A 26120-nucleotide genomic window follows, 5' to 3' on the forward strand; every position below is an offset into this window, starting at 1 on the left:
GCCCCGACCCTTGCACTCGGGCGCGCGCTCGCTTGCCTGCTTCCTGCCGCCGCCGCCTCCGGGGCCATGGCGACCTGTCTGCGGCTGCGGAGCTGCCGGGCCCCGCGCCTCCCGCCGGCGCCCGCCGCGCGCGGCCTGCGGCCCCGCTGCTCGGCGCAGCCCCGCCGCTCTGCCGGGGGCCTGGCGGGCCTGTCCGCGGCGCTGCTTCGCACCGACCGCTTCGTGGACGGCTGCTGGCTCCCGGCCGCCGCCGCCTTCCCCGTGCACGACCCGGCCAGCGGCGCCGAGCTGGGCTTGGTGGCCGACTGCGGGGTGCCCGAGACCCGCGCCGCGGTGCGCGCCGCCTACGAGGCCTTCTGCAGCTGGAGGGGCGTCTCGGCCAAGGTGAGCGCGCTCGGGGGGCCCCGGGTTGCCCCATAGAGAAACCAGCCGCGTCGCCTCCCCCTCCCCGATTCACCGGGATTCACCAGGCAGAAAGTCATAAAACCAAGGACAGAGGTGATCCGCAAGTAAGTTTGGAGCGTCGGCTTGGTCCCAAGCACTGTGCCAGGGGCTAGGGACAGGCGCCGCCCTCCAGCCTCTGAAATTGTCCAGGAGGGAGGCGGAAGCCTTAGGTGTACCATGAAATTACCAGCGAGCCGAGGGCATGATGAGCGGGTAGAGGGGCCTGAGCGTGGGGGGCAGGTGCGCGCCCAGGGGGCTCTCCCTGGCCGCTACAGTTCAACACAGGGAGGCTAGTCGGGAAATCGGGCTCTGTGCAGGCAGCCGACCATTCTCCAGGTTTCGGCCTGAATAGAGAGACTGCTGTTAACTAACATGTCCTTGGCTTGTAGATGGCCGTCTGCGCACGACCTTCCCCCTGCATTTGCCGGTGTCCTAACCTCTCCTCGTAAAGACACCAGTCATACTGGATTAAGACCCGCATCTATGACCACATTTAACCTTAATAACCTCTTTCAAGACGCTGTTCGAGATACAGGGGGTTAGGACTTCAACCTATGAATGGAGTGGGCCCAATTCTGCCCACACATCAGAGTAGCCTCACTGAGGACCGGGGCTGCAAAGATTGAAGGAGGGACGGGAACTCGGCTGGAGCAGAATTCCTGAGTCAGGGGCATGCCTGACCCGTTTGTAGAACAGCCCGGAGGCAGGGGCAGCTCTGAAGGCCATAGTAACAGGGGGCGGAGGGGCTGGATCCAGTGGGGTGTGCAGCCATCCTAAGGACTGGGGTTTTACCTTGAGGGAGGCGGGGCACCACTCCAGGGCTTCCAGCAGAGCTGTGACCAGGTTTGCGGTGGGAAAGGGTACTCTGGCCCCAGCGTGGAGAACAGGTGGAAGGAGGGGCACGGTGGGGGCAGAGGCCTGTTAGGGGTGTGTTGGCGGAGATTGAGGCGAGAGGGGACAGCGGCCTGAACCAGGGCGCTCTGCAGAAGGATCTGTTGTGACCAGAGCGTCAGCTGGAGGCCCTGGTGATGTTGGGGTGCGAGCAAAAGAGGGGTCAGCCAGGACCCCAGGCTTCCAGCCAGAGCACCGGGAAGGAAGGAGTAACACTAACCACCAGCTGAGACGCGGTAGGGGAGGAGAGACCGGGGGTGTTACAGGCGTCCGGGAAGCTCTTCCGGCCCAGACTCGGCTTCGAGACTGGTTGTTCGGAGCCCCAGGGCCGGTGCCGGGACCGCTCACGGCTGCCGTCAGCTTGTGGTCACGTCACCCACCTGACATCCATGCCCCTGGAGCGTGAACGTGGCGGCGTCCGCTCGTCCTGCAGGAGCTGGAGTCTTCTCAGAGAACCTTCCTTCTTGGAAGGCTTGTGGAGCGTCTTGCTGAGGAAGTGGTGCTCGGCGGTCCCAAGGAAGGCAGGTCCGCCTCTGCAGGGAGGAGGGGTGGGCTGTGGCGCGGCTCCAGTATAAGGCAGCCCTGACCCACCCCTCTTGCCCCCAGGCCTGTCTGTCCGCCCTGCCCACCCCCATCCTGGAGGTCTAGCTCACCTGAGGCTTCTGCCGTTGGGCTCCGCTCTCCTCCCCGCTCTGAACGGTGGCTGGGTCCGTGCGCCTTGGTTGGCCCTTCCCGGTGACATTGTTTGCATTGCCTCACGTCCTTCTTTTCACGGGTTTTAGGACCTCCTGTTTCCCAGCTCACGAGCTCCTGCAGGATCTCAGGGGAAACGGGAGCCGGATACTTACGGCTCTGTGAGCTAACGCATTAGTCACCAATGGCGGCTTTAACAAATTAAGGCAAATCAACACGACAACCCAGATCTATGCTCTCACTGTTCTGGCGGTCAGAAGTCCCACGTGTGTTGGCAGGGCTGTGTTCCTTCAGGAACTGCTTGGGGCTTCCTTCCCAGCGTCTGGAGGCGACCCCCACCTCACTCCAGCCTCCGCTTCTGGTACCACCACCTTGTGTGCCTCGGACCGTCCTGCTTCCCTCTTAAGTGAGCCTTGTGGTTCCCTTAGGCCCACTGGATGCCCTCCTCGCCTCAGGATCCTTTACGCGATCACATCTGCAAAATCCCTTTGCCCTGTGAGGGAACAGATTCGCAGGTTCCAGGGATTAGGACGAGGCCGTCTCTGAGGGCTGTTCTGGGCGCGTTGCAGGTGCTTTATCTAGTGCTTTCAGTGGCTCTCTGAGGTAGAGACTTGATGCAGGGTACGGACGAGGAGCGTGGCTGAGCTGGGCTCCGAGGCCGCCACCCACCACGCATCCCTGCTCGGGTGGGACGTGAGCCTCCCTGCTGGAGACCGGCACACTCTCACAGCTCCTCACAAAGACCGCAGTGGTTTCCGGGGGCTGCCATCACGAAGTACCACAAACCTGATGGTTTAAACAACAGAAACATACTGTCCCAGCTCTGCAGGCTCGAAATCCCAAGTCAAGGGCTGGTTCCTTCCGAGGGCTCTGAGGGACGGATCTGCCCCAGACCTCTGTCCTTGACTTGCAGGCGGCTGTCTTTTCCCTGTGTCCCCCCATATCATCTTCCCTCTGTGCATTCCTGTTTCTGTGTCCAAAGTCCCCCTTTTTACAAGGAGCCCCCTTTTATGTTGGAGTAGGGCACACCTTAATTTTAGATTAACAAAACTTTTAAAAAGTTTTAACTTTGAATTTATTAAAAATTGAACGTCACTGTAACTTGCTTGCCTCGGTCACATCTGTAAAGACCCTGTCTGTCACTGTCTGAGGTACTGAGGGCTGGAACGGCAGCACTTCTGTTTGGGGCACACACCATTAACCCCCGACACGGGCCGTGCATCCTGAGGGTGGCCCGTTGCCTCCCCTGGCTTCCGGTGTTCGGCCTGGACGTGTGTTTTCCGCCAGCAAGCCGAATCTACTTTGCATTCCTGCAAAGTAGATTCTCACGCCGTTTCGTGTCCTCTCAACCTCTCTCAGGCGAGGCATGGACTCTGTGTCGCGCAGGCCCTGGGCTCAGATCTTTGATTTCTTTCTCCAGGCCACGCCCCCTAGAGCGTAGTCTTTTGTCTCTCCCCCAGAATAAGCACTGGCCTGGAGTCATCAGATTCCTCCCTGCTCCTGCACAGGGCGAGCACGGAACCAGAGCTGTGTGTAGTGAAGTTACTCGTCTTTGTGCTGTTCGACCCAAGTCTTTTTCTCTTTTACAACTTATGACTCAGTACAACCCTTAGATGCAGCTTGAAATGGAATCTTCCTTATTGCTTATCAAAGGAAGGTCTGCGCACCTGACACGAACATTGTGTTATATACACGTTACTTACGCATCATTTTAAAAAAGAAGACAGGTCAGTGTGTGTCTCCCGGAACATGAGACCACACAGCAACCGTTTGAGGACTGGAAGGTTATTTTGTATTTCTGTTGCTCTTTTTCTTTCCTTCCCAGGAGAGGAGTTCATTACTTCGGAAATGGTACGACCTAATGATACAAAATAAGGATGACCTTGCCAAGATAATTACAGCTGAAAGTGTAAGTTCAGGGCCCTAACTTGCTCCCCTAAGAAGCTGTCCCGGAATGCTCAGGCTCAAGCCCAGGCAAGCCTGCAGCTAAAGAAAATGGGAAGTCCTTGCCTAGTGATCAGCTATGCAGTAATTATTGTGTCAGGCCTCACATTTGCTAGAACAGTTTGTATGTTCTACCCTTGAATGATATACGAGAAACATAGACGGAGCTGGAGCCTGTTACACTAAGTGAAATAAGTCATTCTGAGGAAGACAGATACCGTATGATTTCACTCATATGTGGGATTTAAGAAACAAAGGAAAAAAAAGACAAAGAGACAGACTTACATGCAGAGAACAGCCTGGTGGTTGCCAGAGGGGAGGTGGGAGGGGAGCGGGGGGACAGTAATAATAATAATCCTGGAGAAATAGATTTTGAGTGGAATTTTGTGAATAATGCTTTGCCACCATTCCACATTTTTTCTCTCTGATTGGCGTGGTTGACTTTCTTCATGCTGCGTGTGTGTGTTTAAAAACGTGCCAGGAGTTTCTCCATAGCTGTAATCATGGCTTCACAGCAGGGTCCAAACACCCAGCAGGCGTCCGAGGAGAAACAAGTGCAAAGTCGCCCTTCTAGCTGCCGGGGTGCAGACGGATTGTGGCCTGGCTTCCCGTCTCCACCTGTCGTTCCGCCTTCTCGGTCGCCCGCTGGGGTCGCGCATTTCCCATGGGTCCCGGGGGTTTGGTAACGGGAGAGTGTCTGCTCTGCCTGCCACCTGGCAGAGTCATGCCTTTGTCGTGAGACGCGGCGAATGTGTCCTTTTCTGATCCAGGGGAAGCCACTGAAGGAGGCGCAGGGGGAGGTGGTCTATGCAGCCCTTTTCCTGGAGTGGTTCTCAGAGGAAGCCCGCCGCATCTACGGAGACGTCATCTGCACCCCCGCAAGAGACAGGCGGGCCCTGGTCCTCAAGCAGCCCGTTGGGGTGGCGGCAGTCATCACCCCGGTACGAGGTCTGGCAGGACGGGGATGGGGACGGGCAGGACGGGCGAGGTCCCGGGGTAGGAGATGGGGCGGGACTGGGATGACACGGCCTCCTCCCTTGTGAGGAGGTGTGCCCCTCCTCCCCCCGCCCCGCCGGCTCCATCCGTCCCCTGTCCCACGGAGGGGTGTGTGCTGGTCCTCTGTGACACCCAGGTGCGGGGCGGTGAGTGGGAATGCCTGTTGGGTAACTCCTGCAGAGGCGGACGACCCACAGCAGGACCCCGGGGCTTTTCTTCTAGGCCGGGCCTAGCACGTCGGAAAAGATCTTTTTTTTTTCTAAGACTTAAGCTATGACACATTTAATGTGCCATGGCGTGGGGAAAATTTTATGCTCAGTTTACGATTATCATCCACAGCCCAGTATTAGTGTGCCGACCAGTGGGCACGGGGCCGGGTTCTGCAGGTGAGAAGGTCTCCAGATACAGTATTGCGTCTGCCTGGGTGGGGATGCGGCCCCTGAGGGGCGCCCCGCGCTCTCCTGGTGACCAGCCTCGTGTGGCTGCTGTCCACGACGTCCCCCGTCTACTCCTCGAGGGTGGCCGCTGGTGTCAAGACTGCTGATGTGTCAGACACCCCCTTAGCCCAGCCTGACCAGGTGTGCCTCAGAGCTCGCTGTTCCCCAGCTGTGTGAGCCTGGGCGAGGTACTTAGCTGCTCCCGGTTTCCCCAGAGTAATGTCCTCGTTATTCCCCGGTGTAGTAATACCGCAGCGGGTTGGGGTGAGGATTTCATTAATTATCATTTAGAAGTGCTTCCTAGCACAGAACGAGCACTGGACGAGGATTTGTCAAAATAAAAAAAAAAATGCTGTTAATATAGATACGGTGATAACTACAAATATCTATCCATAAATAGAGAGAAGGAGGTCATAAATCATCTGCCATTTTCAAAATTACCTTGGCTGGTATTTTCTCCCAAAGGGTCAGCGAAACTATGGCTTTCAGGCCTAATCCAGCCTGCTGCCTATATTTATAAATAAAGTTTTATTGGGACCCAGCCACACCCATTCCTGCACACACTGGCTGTGCCTGCCTCCACATCAGAACCACGGAGTCGTTGGGGCAGAAACTGTACATCCCACAGAGCCTAAATATTGACCATCTGGCCCTTTACAGAAAAAGGTTGCCAACTCCCGGTGTGGATAATCTTGTACTGTTTCAAATTCTGGAAAGGTTTCCTATGCCTCCAGAGTCCTTGAGTTGACACCCAGGTGTCAGGTGTCCTGAGAGCTCACCTGAGCAGGAGCCAAAGAACCGCTGTGAGAGTCCGTTGGAGCAAGGGAATTGTTGACTGACTTCCTGACCTGCCTGGTTTTGAACTATGGGGCAGTCCATCCTGTCTCATACTTTCTCTGCTCTCCTGACCCCAGTGGAATTTCCCCAGTGCCATGATCACCCGGAAGGTGGGGGCCGCCCTGGCAGCCGGCTGCACCGTGGTGGTGAAACCCGCCGAACACACGCCCTTCTCTGCCCTGGCCCTGGCCGAGGTGAGCCTCTCCCCCATGTTTGTGCATAGCTGACAAAGTCCAAGCCGGGATTATTTATCCAGGGTGGAAAGAAGCTGATTCGAAGCCTCCTTCTTTGGCTGCATCTAATGCTGGATGGGTTGTGTTTTAATTTCCTAGCAATTATTTTATTTTAAGTCAGATATTTGATTTTATTTTTTTAAGTGGGCTCCACACCCAGCGTGGAGCCCAACGCGGGGCTTGAACTCATGACCGTGAGATCAAGAGCAGATGTCCAACCGACTGAGCCCCCCAGGTGCCCTTAAGTCAGATGTTTGAGGAAAAAAACAATGGATGGGGGACTTCCTGACATCTGTAGACAGTGTGTATTTTAGGCTGCCCTACAAATAGTACCTGTCCGTCACTTTTATTTATTTATTTTAATTTTTTTTTTAAAGATTTTATTTATTTATTTGACAGAGAGAGACACAGCGAGAGAGGGAACACAAGCAGGGGGAGTGGGAGAGGGAGAAGCAGGCTCCCTGCAGAGCAGGGAGCCCGATGCGGGGCTCGATCCCAGGACCCTGGGATCATGACCTGAGCTGAAGGCAGTCGCTTAACCAACTGAGCCACCCAGGCGCCCTGTCCGTCACTTTTATTAAGTAGGCAGGCCCACGACTAAAATGTGGGCATTTCTCACATTTTAGGGAACCTCTTCTTTACCTCTCCCTTCTCCAGTTCAGTCAGCATTCAGTCAGGTCTCACCATTCTCCTGTTTAAAACCGTCCAATGGCTTCTCATGTCCCCCAGAGTGAAGCCCAGACTTCCTACAGTGGTCTCCAAGGCCCTGTGAGATGCCACCCCCCGAGCCCCAATCCCCCCTCTCCCTTACCTTACCTGTCCCTCCGAAACTCCGTACCCCTCAGCTCTGGCCACTCTGGCCCCTTCTGCTCCTCAGACCACACCAGGCTCCCCCCGACCCAGCTCTACACCTGCCTTTTCTTCTTTCGGAAAGTTCCTCCCCAGATGCCACCTTTACAGGGAGGCTCTGCTGGCCCCCTTTTGGAAAATCACAGCCTTGGACTCCCGTGCTCCCAATCCTTTCTCTGCTTTGTTCTTCTTCCCGTAGCTCCGAGCCACCTGACATGCTGGCTGTCTCACAGACAGGAGCAGGTCAGGTCCGCGGAGACGGGGACTCGCCTCTGTTTCGTTCACTGCTGAATGCCAGAACCTTCTACGGTGCCTGGGCCCGGGAGGCCCTCAGGAAATGTTCGGGGTAGGGAGGGCTTCCGAGCCTTGAGAGCCACACTGAGTGTGGGGGTCTGTTTCTGGCCTCGTCATCTGCATCCTTCCTGGGCCGAGAGTCCTCCTCCTTTGGGTCCCTGCGCTGCTGTCTTTGGCCCTGTGGTCGGCTGGAGAAGCTTCTAGAAGGCAGCAACAGTTGCCACGTTTGCTGTTCGGAGCTCTCAGGGACCGGGTGCGGCTCCAGACCCTCAGGGCACTTCCCCCAACAGCATCTTATTTCAGAGGCAGATTGGACATTTTAGTCCTATGGAAACGTTAACCGAATGGAAGGCTTCTTTTAGATGAGCTGTTACGGTTTTCCTTGAAATGATTCTTAAATCTGCACGATGTGTGTAAGTGAACTTACTACTAGACTCCTCAGGCGTGCAGAGTTAGCGGTGTGCTTCCTGCAAGTGACGGGGTTCAGAGCCCGCACTGATCTATGACCAGCAGACCCCTCCTGCTTACAAAATTTATTTGGAAACACACATCTGTGTTGATCGGAAAGGCTCAGGACCACGTGTTTTAAAAACCTCTATGAACCTCATCCAGACTTCGTCAGATGTCGGTTCGGCCTCCTCGTGTCCTTTTATTGGGAGACGCATACGGCCAGCTGTCTCTTGTGACGTTGGCAGGGCTGCTGGTCAGTGCTGCTCATTTCTTTTCTTTTCTTTCTTTCTTTCTTTCTTTTTTTTTTTTTAAGGATTTCATTTTTAAGGCATCTCTATACCGAACGTGGAGCTCCCTGCTTTTCATTTCTGAACCTAGTTTTTCCTTGTATTTCTAATTCTTCCCTGTGTTCCCTTACCTCATTTCCAGAATTTCTGTGATTCATGTTGTTCTTTTGTATCTTGATACTTCTTTTTTTCCTTCGTTGTAAGTTACCGCTTTGATCTGTTTTGTGGGCATGTCTTCTGGGAGTGCTTTTGTTGTCCACAAGGATGCTTTCTGCTCTTTAGTTTCTTATTTTCTTCTAATAATGTTGTATGGGATTTGATTTGGGTATTTTTCTGAGCGTTTACTTCATTTTTGTACGAAGTTAGTTTTCCTAAGCTTTTAGCAGGAGGCCCGATTCTCTAATTCACGGGTGTCTTTTGTTTTCCCGCCCTGAGATTTCCGGGCTCCATTCCCTTCCCTCCTTGACCCGAGCCTGCCCCTCCTTTATCACCTGCTCTTGCACCGGGCAGCCCCAGCGCCCTCCCGGGAGCAGCGGTGGGCTGTTCCCCGGCGGCGGCCAGAGACAGCTTCCTTCTGCGGCTCCTCCCGCAGGGCTGACGCTGTCAGCTGTCCCTGGCTCCGCACCCACGGGTCAGGCGAAAAAGCAGGTTGCCAAACCCTCCGTGTTGCGAAACTTCCCGCGGGAGGGCTGCCTGGCTCCTTATCTCGGTGGTCTGGCCGGCCGGGCCTTTGCCCAAGGTCGGCGTCTTTGAAGCAGGTGCCCGGGCGGTCAGACCTTAGGTCAACCCCACGGTGCGCTGAGAAACGACTGTCCTGGGCTCGCACTACATCCGGTCTTGGAAGTGCGGCCTCGGATGCTGTGGTTTGGCTCTGTGATTGCCCTCTCTGCGTTTAGGAGGGGACTCGGAGAGAGTGCAACACTCCGCGCTTCCCGCCGTCTTCCCCGAACCCCAGGCGGATTTGCGCAGGGGTCACATCAGTGACATTCAGAAGTTACTGTGATTCCAGACGTGCCTGATCCAAAGAGGGCCGCATGTGCTGGCCCCGTCCTCCCTGGCGCGTGGCGTGGGCACCAGCCCACACCAGCCCCCCGCGAGGCCTCCCGTTCCTCACCACTGCCCTGGGGGGTCCCCCGCGGGACGGCCTGCCACTGCCCCCCACACAGGAGGTGCCCTGGGAGTGCTCCCCTGCGCCCTCTCCCTTTGCTTCTTCTACAAGTGAACCCAAAACTTCCGGAATTCTCCCTGGATTTTTCTCGGGAAAGAAATCCAAGGGTTTTTTGTTTTGTTTTGTTATTTTTTTAAACAAAGTAGTAATTAAATATTAATTAATTAAAATAAATTTAAACAAAGTGGCATTAAAACCATGCTATAAAATATTTAAATGTGTGACAACACATTTAAAATCACTTTAGCATGAATAAGGATCTTATTTCAGTTCCAAACATATTCTGTCCCCAAAGCCAGCTTAGTTGTTTTTTTTTCCCCCATTACGTTTTGGATTAAAACCTCTATTTCTCTTTTTCTGTTTTTCCAGTTTGATCATTTGCTGCCCCCTGTTTGCTGTTTCTCTTTATAGCTTGCAAACCAGGCTGGAATTCCGCCAGGTGTGTACAATGTTATTCCCTGCTCTAGAAAGAAGGCAAAGGAAGTAGGGGAAGCGCTTTGTACTGATCCTCTCGTGTCCAAAATTTCCTTTACTGGCTCGACAGCGACCGGAAAGGTACGTGACCTAAGTCTCAAAGAAAACAGATGTCATTCTAATATTTTCTCTCTCTAGAGAGAGTAGGAAAATACTAGTTCATCTTTAGCACCCTTCTTAGGGAGATCTGCAGTGGAGGGTTAAGAGGTCTGTGGGATAAAGTAATGTCTGATCACCATCCAGAGACATTTTGGATGGTGTCCCTTACTTACCGTGACATGACAGAGGTCCTCTCGGACAATACTGAGGCATTGGGGTGACCAGAGTTCCCATTATTAGTTTCATGTAAAGCGGCTGAAGGCTCTCCGGTGTATGTCCTCAATTCTGGAATGCACGTTTCTTTCATAATCTAGAATTAAAGGTTCCAGAAACATACAACTGATGTTGAAATGGACGTTTTAGAACTGAACCAAAACTGTATTTAGTATAAAGGTACTTACAGAAACAGAAAGGTCTTTTTGTTTCCTTAAAAAGCTTTATAATTGTGCATTGAGTTAGCAATTCTATTTCTACAAATTTATACTGAGAGAATAATTGCAGCGTTATTTTGAATAGCAATGAATTGGAAGCCTAAATTTCCCACAGATGGGGGCTGAATAAATAAATTTACGGAACAGCCATGCAATGGAACTTTAGGCCGGCATCTAAAGGAATGTTCTAGAAACGCGTGTGCTACCATGAGAGAATCTTCACGGTATAGTGTTACCCTGGAGGAAGAAGGTATAAGGTGTTATGAAGATGTTAAGGTGTTCCAGATATGTGGTTAATTGGGAAGATAGAGCAGTTTACAGAACTGTATAAATCTACCATTCTGTTCTTTTTTTTTTTTTTTTAAAGATTTTATTTATTTATTTGACAGAGAGAGACACAGCGAGAGAGGGAACACAAGCAGGGGGAGTAGGAGAGGGAGAGGGAGAAGCAGGCTTCCCGCTGAGGAGGGAGCCCCATGCGGGGCTCAATCCCAGGACCCTGAGATCATGACCTGAGCCGAAGGCAGACGCTTAACGACTGAGCCACTCAGGCGCCCCCTACCATTCTGTTTTCTTAAAAAAAAAAAAGAAGTGCATCTATATGAACCTGTGTATGTGGCCAAATTCCGGATCAATATACTTTAAAATTTTATCAGTGGTAAGCTAAAGGTGTGGGATTCTGGGTGATTTTATTATCTTCCCTATGTTATGATTAAGCCTATTACCATGTAATTTTTAATAGGTAGTACACTACATGGTGCAAGAAGCAAGGCAGTGTAAACATGCTTATGTTCAGAAGGCTCTAGCCTGCCCCTGACTTCCTCCCTTCTGTCCGTGTAACTACTTTGAATTTCTTGTAGCCTTCCTCCTGTGTCTTTGCCGTATACAAATATATGTTGTTTTTTTTTTAAAGATTTTATTTATTTATTTGAGAGAGAGAATGAGAGACAGAGAGCATGAGAGGGAGGAGGGTCAGAGGGAGAAGCAGACTCCCTGCCGAGAAGGGAGCCCGATGCGGGGCTCGATCCAGGGACTCCAGGATCATGACCTGAGCCGAAGGCAGTCGCTTAACCGACTGAGCCACCCAGGCGCCCCTACAAATGTATGTTCTTATGCAAACGGTCATCCTGGAGACACTGCTGTGCCCCTGGCTCGTGCCCTGCTGGGTCAGTGTTTGAAACAAAGGCTTACCGGCCCGATCCTGATCCGGTGCTCACGGTCTATCGTCTGCCTACAGATATTGCTGCACCACGTGGCAGGCTCTGTGAAAAGGGTCTCCATGGAGCTGGGCGGCCACGCCCCGTTCATCGTATTTGACAGCGCCAACGTGGACCAGGCTGTGGCAGGGGCCATGGCGTCCAAATTTAGGAACTCTGGACAGGTGAGTCCTGCAGTGTTTTTCAGGGTGTGTGTGGGTGTGTGTGCGCACACGCGCGGTTGTGACTGTATTTCACAAAGATCTTACCGCCTAACTCACCTCCTGGAAGGAAACTTGCAGATTCCTTCCATCATTCGTCCTTTACTCACTTTCAGTACATATTTAGTAAGGGCTCTTTTTGCCCGCAGCTGTTCTCGGCTCAGAGGGTCCAAAGAGAAATAAGGTGTAATCCCTGGCTTCGAGCAATTTCCTGAACAGATGTTTAATCACATTGTTCTCTTCGTCTTCCTACTCTTTGAATCTGGTTATTTTCATAGTTTTCCCCTCATTGGGCTTTTCTCTACTGAACAGATAAAATCAGCTCCTCAGATACAAAACAGCCCACACAGCTAGGGTCTGAGGCCCACAGTCTTAAGGAAAAGGTAGGAAAATGTTGAGATTGTTCTTGAAAAACTCAAATCGCTATTGCCTAGGTCTCACTGTCCCTGAGATGGAGGGGGCCTGATGGGCACGCGGTACAGCGTACCCAGGGGGTGTCCAGGTTGTCATCGGGAGAGTGGTGGCTCGAGCTCACACCTCCACAGGAAATCCTGGCTGAGCACATCTGGCATGACCTTCAGAGTGACCTGATACAGACGAGAAAATGGAACTCTGGAGACACTGGTTGACTTGAAGTCCTAGACCCTTGGGTCGCAGTCCCAACTCAGTGGACTGAGGGTCCCATCTCCCAGTTTCTCTCCAAGCTGTTGCCAGGAACCTGGCGTCTTACAAAATATTCTTAAGTACTTTGTCTCAGAGTACCATCAATAAGTGGTTTTAAATGCATTCCAGAGACAATAAAAATGCCTGAAAGGTAATATTGTGGGAAAAGGTGAAATGTTATATAGTACTCTGTATCAAGTAGTTTTCATCCTTGTATTGACCTTCGGTGATTAATTTCTCCCCTTTCATATAACCTTAAATAAGCTTGGTTGTTTCAGAAATACATTTGTTTCCTTTTAGAAACGTAAAATGTTAATAGGTGCGACCTTCAGAGTCACACTCATAAAGCTACAACTTTGAGGTATTGCTTGAAGCCAATAAAAATGCATAGGACAAAAAATTATGTCTATATCTATTTACCTATAGTTTCTACTAGAAAAATACATGATTAAGAAAAAACACAAGAAGAAAATCTGTCAGCGATAACTGCATTTCCTATAATATGGTTATGTTTTATAATTTAAAAATATTAGGTCTAGGGGCGCCTGGGTGGCTCAGTTGGTTAAGCGACTGCCTTTGGCTCAGGTCATGATCCTGGAGTCCCGGGATCGAGTCCCGCATCGGGCTCCCTGCTCAGCGGGGAGTCTGCTTCTCCCTCTGACCCTCCTCCCTCTCATGCTCTCTCTATCTCATCCTCTCTCTCAAATAAATAAATAAAATCTTTAAAAAAAAAAATATTAGGTCTAGGAGTGCTTAGGTGGCTCATTTGGTTGAGTGACAAGCTCTTGATTTTGGCTCAGGTCGTGATCTCAGGGTCCTGGGATTGAGCCCCATGTTGGGCTCTGCACTTAGCAGGGAGTCTGCTTGAGGATTTTTTCTCTCTCCCTCTCCCTCTGCCTCTCCCCCTGCTCACACATGCTCTTTCTCTCTCTAAAATAAATACATCTTTAAAATATATATATTTAGGTTTAATTAGAAAAAAAATAAGTGAGGGTCTTTTCAATAATTTAGGCTGACATGGAAGAATGGTCTTGTGTCCATTTTCAAAATGTCAGATTCAGCCAAACCCTGAACAGTTTAATAAGCTAATAGATATAAGTCAGTCTTTGACTGCCTTCCATCCTGCCCCTGCTCTGTTGTTGCAGCATCACTGTCTCTCATGGAGTTACAGGTTTTTTATGCCCTTTTCTTCTTTCCCTATCTGTTTTATAGTGGCTTACTTAAGCCATTGGAAAAAAACTTGGGTCAGGTGGCTTTCTCTTTTTTACACAGATATTTGTACTTGCTTACTTGTTTAACCACAAGGTGTGGCAGATATGGAGAAGGTTGGAGAAGAATGTGCACTTACTTAGTGCGTTTATCTTCGGGCCCCACCCACATGGGGAGGGACATGGCAGATTGGACACAGGACGAGAGCCACCTGGGGAAGTGTTTTCATATTCAGAGAGGTAGCAGCAGTCACACGTTTATTGGTTGGGTCAACAGCTTCTGACAAACTGTCCTGTGAGTTTGGTTTTTTTTATTTTTTTATTTTTCCCTGTCTAGACTTGTGTTTGCTCAAACCGTTTCTTGGTACAAAGGGGTATCCATGATTCCTTTGTGAAGAAATTTGCTGAGGCAATTAAAACAAACCTGCATGTGGGTAATGGATTTGAGGAGAGAACTACTCAAGGCCCATTAATTGATGAAAAGGCAGTAGAAAAGGTAAGTTCGTTTGATTTTTTGTTAAAGTAAATTTCATGGTTTCGACATCAAAGGCTTTACTAGCAAAAAACACTTTGGTAAAGTGCCCAGCAAGGCTGTTTTGGAAACAATGGAGAAATCAGGAAAAAGTGAATTTCTGCCCATAAGTATAAATCAGGTGGCTTCATCTGCCCATAAGCTTTTCTGGCTCTGGCATTACAGTGCCCATGAGATCTGTCACTTTAGATCTTCTACTGCCCTCCCTAAATTTTCTGTGATCATGGTGATAATTTTATCCCTAGCTGCCCTAGGAATTAGGATCTTGAAAGACAAAGTTCTTTAATTTTTTGAACACCCAAAAGGAAAGGAAGACTGGTTTTGTTTTTAAAATCATGTATGTTTCAGCTGAAATGCTGGCTTCCATTGACTAAAAAAAAAAAAAAAAAAATACCCTTCCAGAAGAGTCCTTGACAAAAGCATCCTGGTAGGGAGATACGGAATACCAGAAGCCATGCCCAGGATTTACAGATGGCAGGACAGGGAAATTGCTTTTAGGAAGGATCTCTTTGTTTATAGAAAGTCATAGTCTAGATAGACCACTAGCTAGTTGTCCTTGTTGTTTTAAGACATAATCTCCTGTTTTAAAACATAATCCTTTTTAAGAAAGAAGATGTAGTGTGTATATATACACACACACACATAAACACACACACACACACACACACACAATGGAATATTACGCAGCCATAAAAAAGAATGAAATCTTGCATTTGCAATAACATGGATGGCTCTAGAGTGTAATGTGAAGTACATCAGTCAGAGAAAGACAAATACCATATGATTTCACTCATATGTGGAATTTAAGAAACAGAAAAAAGGCACAACAAAAAAAGCAGACTCTTAACTCTAGAGAACTAACTGGTGGTCAGCAGAGGGGAGGAGGGTGAGGAGATGGGAGAAATAGCTGAAGGGGATTAAGAGCGCACTTACCGTGATGAGCAGTGAGTAATATATGGAATTGTTGAATCACTATATTGTACACCTGAAACTAAGAAGGCACTGATGTTAACTATACTGGAATTGAATAAATAAAGGGGGGAAAACCCCCATAATCTTTTTAGAGTTGCTTACAAGGAACTTTCTTAGAATATGAACATCCAAAACAAAAAACAAAAAACGTGAACATCCTATATGTTCCTTAGGTAAATCTCTACTAGTGGAAAGGATTTTAATGAAATCATTTAAAGCAGACCGAAGTTGGAGGCTGGGTTGTATGTGGGGAAAGAAGGGTGACACAGCCAGCCTCCTGGGTGTCACCTGAGGAACCAAGATTAAGTTAGAGCCAGGTCAGCACCCACCTGGGCTCCTGCTGTTCATCGGCCGCCTGAGGACCAAGACCCCAGGGCTGCCCGGCCTCAGTGGGCAGTCAGGTCAGCGTCAGCCAGTGGGAGCCAGGGGAAGCATCGAGGTTTGACAGAGCTCTGTATTCTTGCCTTGGGATTGCCCTAATAGAGAACATGCATTAAAGTGTCCATTAAAGTGCTCCAGCTTCAAGAGTGAGTGTGGGTGTACTGGAGCTGGGCTCCCCTGCCTTTGCCCCTTGGGGAAGGGGGCTGTCCCTGAAGTGAAGCCTGCCAAATCAGAATAAACCTGAGCTTGCCATTGCCCCTCTTGTTCAGGGGAGAGATTGGAAACCACAAAGCCCACCCATGTCACCCACTTAAGTTAACCAAGCCAGTCCTTCACGAGGAAGGTGAGCAACCAGCAATCATGATAACTTTAGGGCAAACCCTCAGCACATAAGAGGAACAGTCAACCCTCAAGGAAGAGGATGAGTCTGGGAACAGAAAGGAATTTTCTTAGAATTGAATAGCGTTCTCCCTGTGTTTTCAGCAAATTGCCTATCTATAAAACAAAAGCAGGTTCTGTGAAAACGAGGCAATGAGAATGAGAAAGGTTTTAGAAATTAAACACATGATGGTCAAATCTTTTTAAAAAAATCAGTAGATGAAGATGGAAGACAAGATCAGGAAGAGCTCTCAGAATTTAAAGCAAAAAACAAAGAGATGAAAAATATGATAGAAATTTGAAAAGAAATGAATTAATCTGAGGTGAGGGGATATCCATTTTAGCAACAGGTGCTCCAGAAAGAACTGGGAGGGGAAAAGTAGCATTATCAAATCAATAACATGAAAACTCAGAGCCAGGGGAAATGATGCTTCACATGGAAAGACTTTACCAACCACCTAGTGGAATGAAAGGAAAAAGCCCCAGATACATTCTGCTAAAACATGGAATGTCAGGAACATAGAAGAAGATCCTAAACACTTCCAGAGAGTGGGGGTCAGCTACCCGCCAAGAAGTGAGAACTATCTCTGAACATGACTTTCATCAACAACAATAGAAATAGCGATGTGTACTCCAGAGTTCTGAAGCAAAATGATTTCGGATCACCATTCCGTCCCCAACCAACACAAGGTAAGACATCAGACATGCGTTGTCAGAAAACTCAGGAAGTAGGTGTTTTCAGTGTGCCTTTCCCAAAACAGCCACTTGAGGAGAATGTAATAGAACAGAATGAAAGCCAGGAGGACAACATGGCGCCCAAGAACCTGGAGCTAACTCAAGAGTGCAAAGAACAAATCCCAGGAAAACTGCAGAGTGTCAGGCTCAGAAGGACATCAGGCCATACTAGACCCTTCAACAAATTATAGGATCAGACAGTGGAAAATCTAAGAGCAGGGGAAGGTGGCACTTGCCCACACCACGTGCCGTCTTCCTGCCTCTGTGTCTGTGCATATTTGGTTCTTTCTACCTGGAAGGAACCAGGGCACATCGTTCTCAACCTACTTTTTAAGAAAAAGAAAGAAAGAAAAAACCGTTCCCTATAGATTTAACACTCTTAAGAGATTGTATCATCTCCACAGTTATCTCCAAGTCAGCTCTCCCGGGCTCCTCTTTTTCTTTTCACACAGGTAGAGAAACACGTGAGTGACGCGGTTTCCAAAGGGGCCACCGTTGTGACCGGCGGGAAGCGACACCAACTCGGAAAAAACTTCTTTGAGCCCACCCTGCTCAGCAATGTCACCAGGGACATGCTCTGCTCTCACGAAGAGACGTTTGGGCCTCTGGCGCCAGTGATCAAGTAAGATCACCCTGCCGGCAGGAAGACGGGAGAGGATCAGGGCAGAAGAGGGACACCTGGGCAGTTGGAGCACTGTTTCGAGGCCCAGGGGTGAGGGGGTTGCTGCAGAGCAGAGCTCTGTTGTTTCAGCCGGAAGCCAAGTCCAGGTCATGGTTCTGGAAGAAAAAAAAATGTGTTTTTATCATAGACCCCTAAATTCACCAGATTCTTTCCTTTGCCTTCTTACTTCTTGCTTTCGGCTGGTCCATCTTCTCAGGGAAGCACGTCCTCAAAGAGTTCTTTCAAGGGAGTCAGTGGCATGTGAACTTGCCGTGCTCTTAGGTGATGTTTTATCCCACTTTCAAAGGTCAGTACTAACTCACCTGGATAGAATTCTGGGCTCGGCACTGTGAAGATACCACTAATTGTCTATTGTTTCCAGGGTTGTTACCGAGAAAGCTGGTGTCTGCTCTTGTAGGGACCGGCTTTTCCTCTTGGAGGCTGTTAGGATTTCTCACGGGTCTTTGACATCCTTAAGTCTTACCGGTGAGGCCCATCGGGAGCGTCTCCACGCTGTGGTCCTAACGACTTCCTTTAATATCCCAGGTGTCTGTCTAGCCCTGGGAAATTCTTGGTCATTGTTTCTCCAGGTATTTCTCTCCCCCCATTGGTTCCTTAACGGCCTCCTAGGAAGCCTGTGGTGGTGCCATGCCCGCCTTACCCCCTGCTTCTCTTCACGCCTGTGTGTTCACTGCGCATCTTCATCCATTCCCGAGGCCTCCAGAGACTCTCGGTTCCCCCACCTGCCAGTGGAGTCCTGCGTTCCTCAGATACGCGCGCTCTGCTACCCAGCCCATCCGCCGCGCGCCTCGGTTACTCTTCCATCCCTGGCGTCTCCAGTTCATTCTTCCCCGTCAAGGAGTCTTCCCGCTTCGTTATTCTCCCTTATGTTGCCGTGGATGCTTATCCGTTTCTTACGTTTTATTCTGTTGCTCGGTTTCCGCCTCCTACAGTGTAGGTCGTTCTGTATGTCATGCTTCTCCTTCTCAGAGCTCCTCAGATGTCTTCTCGTTTTCTCTGTGAACTCGTCTGTAGCTCTTTGAACGCTTAGTGTCTGCCTTGGAGTTGTGGTAAAAAGCTTAGGCCTAGTCTGGGCTGCTTCTGATACATCTGAGCCTCAGGAAGGAAGCTTCTAGTATGAAAGTCCATTCTCAACACGACTGCCTGTGCCCCAGGTGTTTTTGGCTTCCTGGGGTATTTTGTGGTTACCTCTGGAGTAACAAGAGGGGTTCAGGGGAAGAGGCGTCTGGTTCATGCTGTTGTCTTCACTCGTTTTGGGTGACTCACCAAGCCAGCGGGGCTCGAGTTCTGCCTGGGCCCCACCACCCTGAGCTGGCCCTGCTGCTTTCCTGCTTGTAGGCATGTACCATTCATTGGTTCAGGGACCCAGGTCTAAGGCAACAGCACCTGAATCCGTAGGCACGGGGGGGGGGGCAGGGGGGCGGGGGTGCTGCCCCTCCCCCCTCCCCTGCAGGCTCCGTGGCGCTCCGGCCCTTCCCAGCCCTCCATGGGTGGCCCCTAGCTCTCTCCCACTTGAGGCCATCATTCCCTCAGGATCCAGCCACCTTCTCGGCCCCCAGAAGCGTCTTGTGTTTTTGGTCTTAGTTGCTAATTGAGGGTTTTTGAGCTAAGACTCTCTCTCTGTCCTCTGGCATCTCCAGCATCAGGTTCCCAGGGAGAGCTGGTCCCCGGTGCTACCCATGCTATCTTGTCTGGGACAGAAGTCTCTCTTGCCATATACTTTCCTGGCTTTGTTACCGTCTTGCCAATGAAATTTACATATTAATCCATCACTGGGGAAACGGACCGCTCGAAGAACTTTTGTCTTGTCTTAATAAAAATTTTTTTACCTAGAATGTGAACTTGACATTTCCAAGGAGCCTAGAGGATGCAGTCAGTGGTGAGGAATGCAGGCTTTGGAGGTGAACTGGGTGTAGATGTAGGCTTCGCTGCTTCCCACCTGTGTACCCTTGGACGAATTAACTTCTCTAGTCCCAGGGTCCTCGCGTGGGAAAGGAACAGAACCAGTACCTGCTTTGCAGAGCAGTGACGGAGGTTCCGTTACGTGATGTGATAAGGCACGTAGCACAGTGCCGAAGCATTATGGTGGTCGTTTCGTCATCGAAGCGTGAGGTCAGGGAGGGGGACAAGTTGCTGCTAGCGGGCTCCGCTCTTCCCACACCTCTCCTCTGGGTACGGTGCTGGGCGCACAGCTCCAGGGTGTGCGAGAAGGTGAAAATCCTCAGGGATGCCACAGTCAGTGAGCTGATGACTCTGTTTCTGAGGGGGAAGTGGGAACATCAGCCGCGCGCTATTGCTCTGTTCTCCGGCGGGCAGAATGCTCGCCGTCTGTCTGCAAGTCGGCAAGCCTAGGAGGTACGGCTGCGCATCCTCGGGACAAGTGATCCTCCTGGGGTCCCCTCCTTGATCTCCGCCCCGGAGCCCTCTTCTCTCCCTTCCCCTTGTGTAGACGGGGGCCCCTGCTGGCTCTGCCCGGTGCCAGCAGAGCTCAGAATTTAAGGATGGGGGGCTGAGAGCCCTCTGCCCCAGAAGAACGCTCCTCACATCTTGTTCCAGAGGAACAGTGGTAAAGCTGGAAGGGACCGCGGAGGGCTTTGGAACGCCTCAGGCAGGAGCAGGGCCCGGCGCCGGCCCCCCGGGAGCCTTCCTCCTCCGTTCCGCCTGCTTCCGAGTGGGCGCTGCTTGTGCTGCGGTCTCAGGACGTAGCAGAGCGGTCACCCCTTTGGAAGGCACTCAGTCTGACGTTCGGATGCGCTGCATCCCACCAGCCTGCTTGCCTCCTGTTCTCTGGCAAGAGAGGAGCCAGCGTGTGGAGCAGCGGGGCTGTTTTCTTCCGCACCTGCCCCGGGGTCTTGGTGCCGTTTAGCCCCTGCCGTTATTTGGGAGGCCAATCGGGAGACAAGGCAGCGGGTTTTCCCTACTGTCGCCTACAGATTTTGCTGACCGCGCATTCCACTTTGGCAGGTTCGACACAGAGGACGAGGCTGTGGCCATCGCTAACGCGGCCGACGTGGGGCTGGCAGGTAGGTGGCCCTCCTCGCTCGGTGCCGTGCTCCCCGTTTCTTGAGCTGGTGCCGCGCTTGCCTTTGAAACATCGCCCTGGGTTTTGAGAAGGAGACGCCATTGGGGTGTATGTTTTGTTACTTTCCGGGGCACGAGTGGGTTTGTGCAAGCTCACGGCCTGCCGCCTGGTCCTTCTGCGTGTGGGCGCTCCCTGCAGAGAGCGGAGGGAGCTCAGGAGAAGAGGGGGGCAGCTTGTGGGGCAGCCCACGCCCCAAAGTCCCACGGCCTCCGAGGCTTCATGCCTGCAAATGCCAAGTCTGTCTCCTTCCATTCTACCTGGCTCCCGGCAGCCTGAACCAGACTGAGGGCAGCAGCAGAGCGTCAGGGACGGTGAAAGAGGCAATGGGCGAGTGTGCAGACAGAGCCTGAGTGGTCACTGTCCCTTTAGTTTGGAGGTGGTCAGGGCGGCCGCAGCACGTACCCCATTATCCTGACATCATTAGATGCACACACCTGCACCCGACAAATCGACGTCCGTGCCCGCAGTGAGGGGAGTACTGAGGAGGATACAGAGAAGGCCGTGGCTCCGCAGAAGCTGCCCCTCCGGCTGTAAGGGAAGTATTTATAACAGGAAGGACGCGCACACCGTGGAGGCCCTTCCCCCACGCCGCCTGCAGAGAGTTATCCTCAGGCTCGGGTGAGAGGTGTGCGGGAGCGCCTCTGGGACTCAGCTCCGTGCTCCTTCCCTTCACGGTGGGACGAGGGGAACCGCACCCTGCATTAGGTCAGCAGTGATGGGCAGCGATCTGATCATGCAGAGGTGGGAGGAGAGAGATTCTGGGCAGAGGGGACCAGGGGAGTTAAGAAGGAAGGACACGGACAGGATGGTTGGTGATTGGCGTGATGGAAGGTAACGCTGAAAATGTTGCCCGAGTTCACCCTGGGGAGGGTTCGAGTACCCACGAAGAATTTAACCTTATTTTGTAAACAGCAAGGAGTCACTGGAGGGTGGGGCAAACAGAGCATGAGGAGAGTCCCACAGTCGGGTCAGAGGTGTGCAGGAGAGCCTGGGCCACGCACGGCAGGATGTGGGGAGGTTACGGCTGCAGTCCTGGGAGGCGGTGAAGCGAGCCCCCGTGAGTGGGACAGAAGCAGAATGACGATGTCCCACGGGTCTGCGATGAAGCACGGACAGGACCAGCATGGGGCCCCTATGGGAGCAGGGAGGATTCCAGGCCCGTGACGAGACACGCCGTCGCTGGTGGTATCCTCGGCTTCAGACGTGAGGTCTTTCACGACTGTCCTATGTGCTGTGTACGTCCTTATCCCCATGACAGGTTACTTCTACTCCCAAGACCCGGCCCAGATCTGGAGAGTGGCAGAGCGGCTGGAAGTCGGCATGGTTGGCGTCAACGAGGGACTGATCTCCTCTGTAGAGTGCCCTTTCGGTGGGGTGAAGCAGTCCGGCCTCGGGCGAGAGGGGTCCAAGTATGGCATTGATGAGTATCTGGAGCTCAAATACGTGTGTTTCGGAGGCTTGTAGGATTCGTTAGTTCTTTAAAAAAATAAAAAAGGAAGCTTACTTACATATATGTGGACCTGCCATCCATTATTTTAAGTGAACGAATAGGTTATTGGAATTAGGAATTTTTAAAAACTCACCACGTGCTCATCATCGCAAGCAGAGGGGAACCCCCCCTCCCCTTACCCGACCAGGGACCAGCAGATGCCGCATGCCTGTGGCAGCCACAGTCTCCCTAGGAACCCGCATGGCCCCGGGGTGGGGGGGACGTCCCAAAGGCTCCATCACAGCCATCCCCCCCGTGGCTCCGAGCCCCGACGGAGGTCTGCAGGGAAGAGCCCTGAGCACGACAAGCGGGCACTCCATCCCCAGCCGTCCGCCGACTCGGCGCTGCAGAGCCTGCCGTGTGTTTGGAGGTGTTGCTGCGTGGGCTGAATCGATGGGTTTTCAAGACCTCTGAAACAGCCCCGAATTGCCTGTGTTTCTGTGAGGAATGAAGGAGCACCTTTCCCTTTTCCTGGACCTTTTCTTTTTTTTTAGTTTATTTTTTTAGTCATCTCTACACCCAGCATGGGGCTCGAACTCACGACCCTGAGATCAAGAGTCACACACTCCACCGACTGAGCCAGGCGGGCGCCCCTGGACCATTTTTTAAGTTGAAGGCTTCACCGCCCTAAATTTGCTACTTAAAGATGATGTTTTCATTTCCGTCCTGCGGTCCATTTCATTGTATTTCCTTTAGGAAACGAGCCTAAGCAGAAGGCAAAGCCCCTCCCCTGCTCGGCTGTGGACGGCAGCTCCGTCCCCCCGTAGTAGCCTTGTTCCGTGGACCTGCCGATCAGCACCCGTTCCTCCCGCAGACTGGAGACTCTGTACATGCCTCACTTAGCTCCATGGGCTCTTGTGAGCCTGACAGAAAGCGAAATACTCGCCAAAACAGAAAAAAAGAAAAGGAAGAAAACCTGGTGTAAGTACAGGAGCTATTAATACTAGTAGCAGCAAAGCCCCCCTTGGGCATCCAGCTGGTGAGGAAGGCTGGTGCCCACCTGCTCTCCCCCCTGGGACGAAGCGGTGGCCACCTGCAGCCTGCTCTTCCCGCCCTCATGGGGTGCTGCTCTCCTTCGCCTCCAGAAGAACAAACACAGTCTCACCACGGTGATCTCGAGGGGAAAACCAATTTCCATAATGGCCAATCCACCTAATGGAAGAGGCATGAGCCCTTGAATGTCAGGCACCCTTTATCCAATAAGAGTTTTTACGGTTCGTTATTTAAAGCAAAAATGACCGGTGTCTCCTATCACTCTGAAAGAGGAACTCTGATTCAGAAAATTCTAGGTTCTTCTGGACATGTCTCCCATCTGTACTCAGACACCGAGGAAGAGGAATCAAGGCTGTTCCTGGCTGAGGAAGCCGAGATAAAGCTCTTTCCTTTCCCACTCTCTCGGTGTGTGGAGTCCACTGACATTCTGGGGATATTCTGGGTAGTGGAAGGAGAGCCTGAGGGCAGTTCCTGCCACCCCCTGGGACTTCGCATTCTTCCCTACGCCCCTGGGGAGCCGAGGTTAAGTCACCAACAGTCTGGAATGCCCGTGGGCACAGAGGAACTCACCTCCGGTCCTGGAGCTCCCTTCTGTTAGCCTGGATCATACCGGCTGTGTCCGAAACCCACAGAAGAAACGAGCTGACATCCACCTCCTGGTGACATAGCTCACCTGCACCCTGTTAGGAATCACATACGCGGCATGTTGTCAGTTTATTTCTTTTTGTTTTTATAGTTTTAGGTGATTTTCTACATTCTAATTACTGAAGATTTGGATGTGTCCATCTGGTTTCTCTTAACAACAAACATGCTGTAACATTATTTGTTAGAAGTCTGGAACACTGATGCTGGGAGGTGTTAGGAGAATACATTCGCGTATGTGGGTAGCTTTGTAAGCCAGTGGATTCCTTGGCTGGGTGGTAGATCTGAGTTTTCTTGTCTGTTTGGCTCACCTGCTACATAAATTCAGGTCCAGAGACTCACTGCAGTGTCTTTGATTAATTTTGTATTTAAAATGATTTGAGAAGGAAATAGGTTACTGTTTAGTAAAACTGTTGTGGGTTGTGGGAAGAAAGAAAAGTGTCTCTAACTGAACATTTCAGGGGGTTATTTTTCAATAAGGTAACCCTATGTGATTGGGTTGCCAGGGGTTGGCAAACTACAGCCCACAAGCCAAATCTGGCCTGCGACCTGTTTCTGTACAGCCCAGAGCTAAGAATGGTTTTGTATTTCCAAATGATTGGGGTGGGAGGAATCAAAAGGATAATATTTCATAACAAAATTACAGGAAATTCAGATTTCAGATTCCATCAATGAAACTTCATTGAAACACAGCCATGCCCATTCATTTAACACTGGATCCACGGCTACTTTCTAGGCAGGGCTGAGTACTGGCAACACAGACTAACAGTATGGCCTGCAAAGCCTATGGTATTGACTCTGAGAAAGTTTGCCAGCCCCTGATCCAGAGCTCCTGATGCTGAGGGAGATACTGATCTTCCTGCATTTATCAAGCGTTATTTTATTTCATTGAACACCTGTGTAAAATACTTTTCTGGGCATTGCTCCAACGAGTTCTCACCAAGAACTTGCCGCAGCAATGATCATAGAACTCAGATGAAATTACCTGGATAACAAGAGTGTGTTGGCCTAGAGAAAACTTCTCAATTTATTTTTCCCAGCTAGGCAGGGATTTGCATTGAAACAGCTTCTCTGCATCTGTTGTATTTATCCCTTTGAGTGGCTTTCAAACATGATTTTATGTCAAGAGTTGTATTCTTTTCTCCTTTATTCTTATGGAAAGACTTCATGAAAATAAACATCAGAAGCACAATGCAAATAAAATCTGATTTTACTGTTATACTGTTAACCTTAGATTGTGCCCACATGCCTGCCTTCTTAGAAGGCTGGAACCCGGGGTTTTAATTATTCATGTGCAGCTATGTTAGACAGCATTTTACTTAATATTTATGCTGTGATTTTTGTGTGTGTGCTATATTTTGTAGGATAAAACTTGGGAATAAGTGTAGTGGCAAGTGTGGAAACATTTTGCTTTTCAAATGTGCACAGAACTCATTTTTCCAGTTTTTGATGATTGTGTACATGTATCCATGCTCGTCAGCAGAGTTGTGTGTAATTAATAAATGTTGCATTAACAGAATTTCCTGTTTCTGTGTTAAGGTTTCTGGTTGTAGTTATCTCCGATTCGTCATTTCAGTTTATATTGGATATTATTAGACCAGTTCAGGTATATATGAAGAATAGCAGTATGCCATCCCAAAATATGCTGCTTTGATGTAACAATTATTGTGAACTGAAGATGTCTAAAAGAAGCAGATACCAGAAAAGCTGTCTGCCCTCCCCCTATTTTCTTAAAAGCAGGACCTAAGTTTACAAAGGTGCCCCCACCCTGCAGTAGGAAGGAAAAAGGTTGATCCCCAGAGACAACTCTAGATCCTGTCGGCCTGGAAAGGGCACCACAGGAATCTACATAACAGATTTTACCAACTGGCTTTTGTCTCTACCCTTGAAAGCCTACAGCTGCTTTCCTCTGTCCTGTCATTTCTGCACAAATGTATTGCTCTTTGTTGAGGATGTTATGTAAGCCAGAGTTTCAAGCCACCTCTTTCGAGTTCCTCATTCTTCCCTGGGTATCTCCCATGTGTACATGAGGCATACATGTTAATGAACTTGTTTTTCTCTTTTTCCTCTAGCTTTTATTTCAGAGGTCTCAGCCAAGAACTCAGAAGGGTAGAAGGAAAATTATTTTTCCTCTCCTGCAGGTGTAAATAGTGCTCCCTCGCCAGAGAGCTTCTAGTCAGTGAATGCCGTGGACCAGGAGCATGCATGTGAGATTTTGTACCCTAGCATCTTCACGAGGATCTGTCCCGTGGTTTGTGCTCATTGAATGTTTGCTGAACCAGACTGAAAATTTACATGGTTTATAAGTGTGGCTGTGTGAGAAAGTATACTCCAGCTTTCTCAAATTTGCCAGTCTCTTCTTCTCACTCCACTGTTACCCAGGACGTACTTTTCCTCAAGTTTGGGCTTTTCTGATACA

General features: G+C 50.5%; 1 protein-coding gene across 6 annotated transcripts; it reads left to right on the forward strand.

Moving 5' to 3' along the window:
* Positions 1 to 46: 46 nt before the first annotated feature.
* ALDH5A1 (aldehyde dehydrogenase 5 family member A1) lies at positions 47 to 25216 on the forward strand. Of its 6 annotated transcripts, XM_021696948.1 has the most exons (11): positions 47 to 384; positions 3854 to 3937; positions 4743 to 4913; positions 6320 to 6436; positions 9935 to 10078; positions 11765 to 11908; positions 14153 to 14311; positions 17266 to 17435; positions 20460 to 20518; positions 21002 to 21112; positions 21836 to 21877. In XM_021696948.1, the coding sequence occupies exons 1-10, from the start codon at positions 67 to 69 to the stop codon at positions 21109 to 21111; spliced, it is 1476 nt and encodes a 491-aa protein (XP_021552623.1). In that variant the 5' UTR covers positions 47 to 66; the 3' UTR covers position 21112; positions 21836 to 21877. The 6 variants fall into 6 exon arrangements, with proteins under 6 accessions (XP_021552623.1, XP_044773305.1, XP_021552620.1 ...); XM_044917370.1 differs by lacking the exon at positions 21002 to 21112 and having other exon boundaries at positions 6320 to 6457; positions 21836 to 25216; XM_021696945.1 differs by lacking the exon at positions 21002 to 21112 and having other exon boundaries at positions 21836 to 25216.
* The last annotated feature ends 904 nt before the right edge of the window (positions 25217 to 26120 follow it).

This window comes from Neomonachus schauinslandi, chromosome 8 (assembly GCF_002201575.2).
Source record: "Neomonachus schauinslandi chromosome 8, ASM220157v2, whole genome shotgun sequence".
Lineage (NCBI taxonomy): Eukaryota > Metazoa > Chordata > Mammalia > Carnivora > Phocidae > Neomonachus > Neomonachus schauinslandi.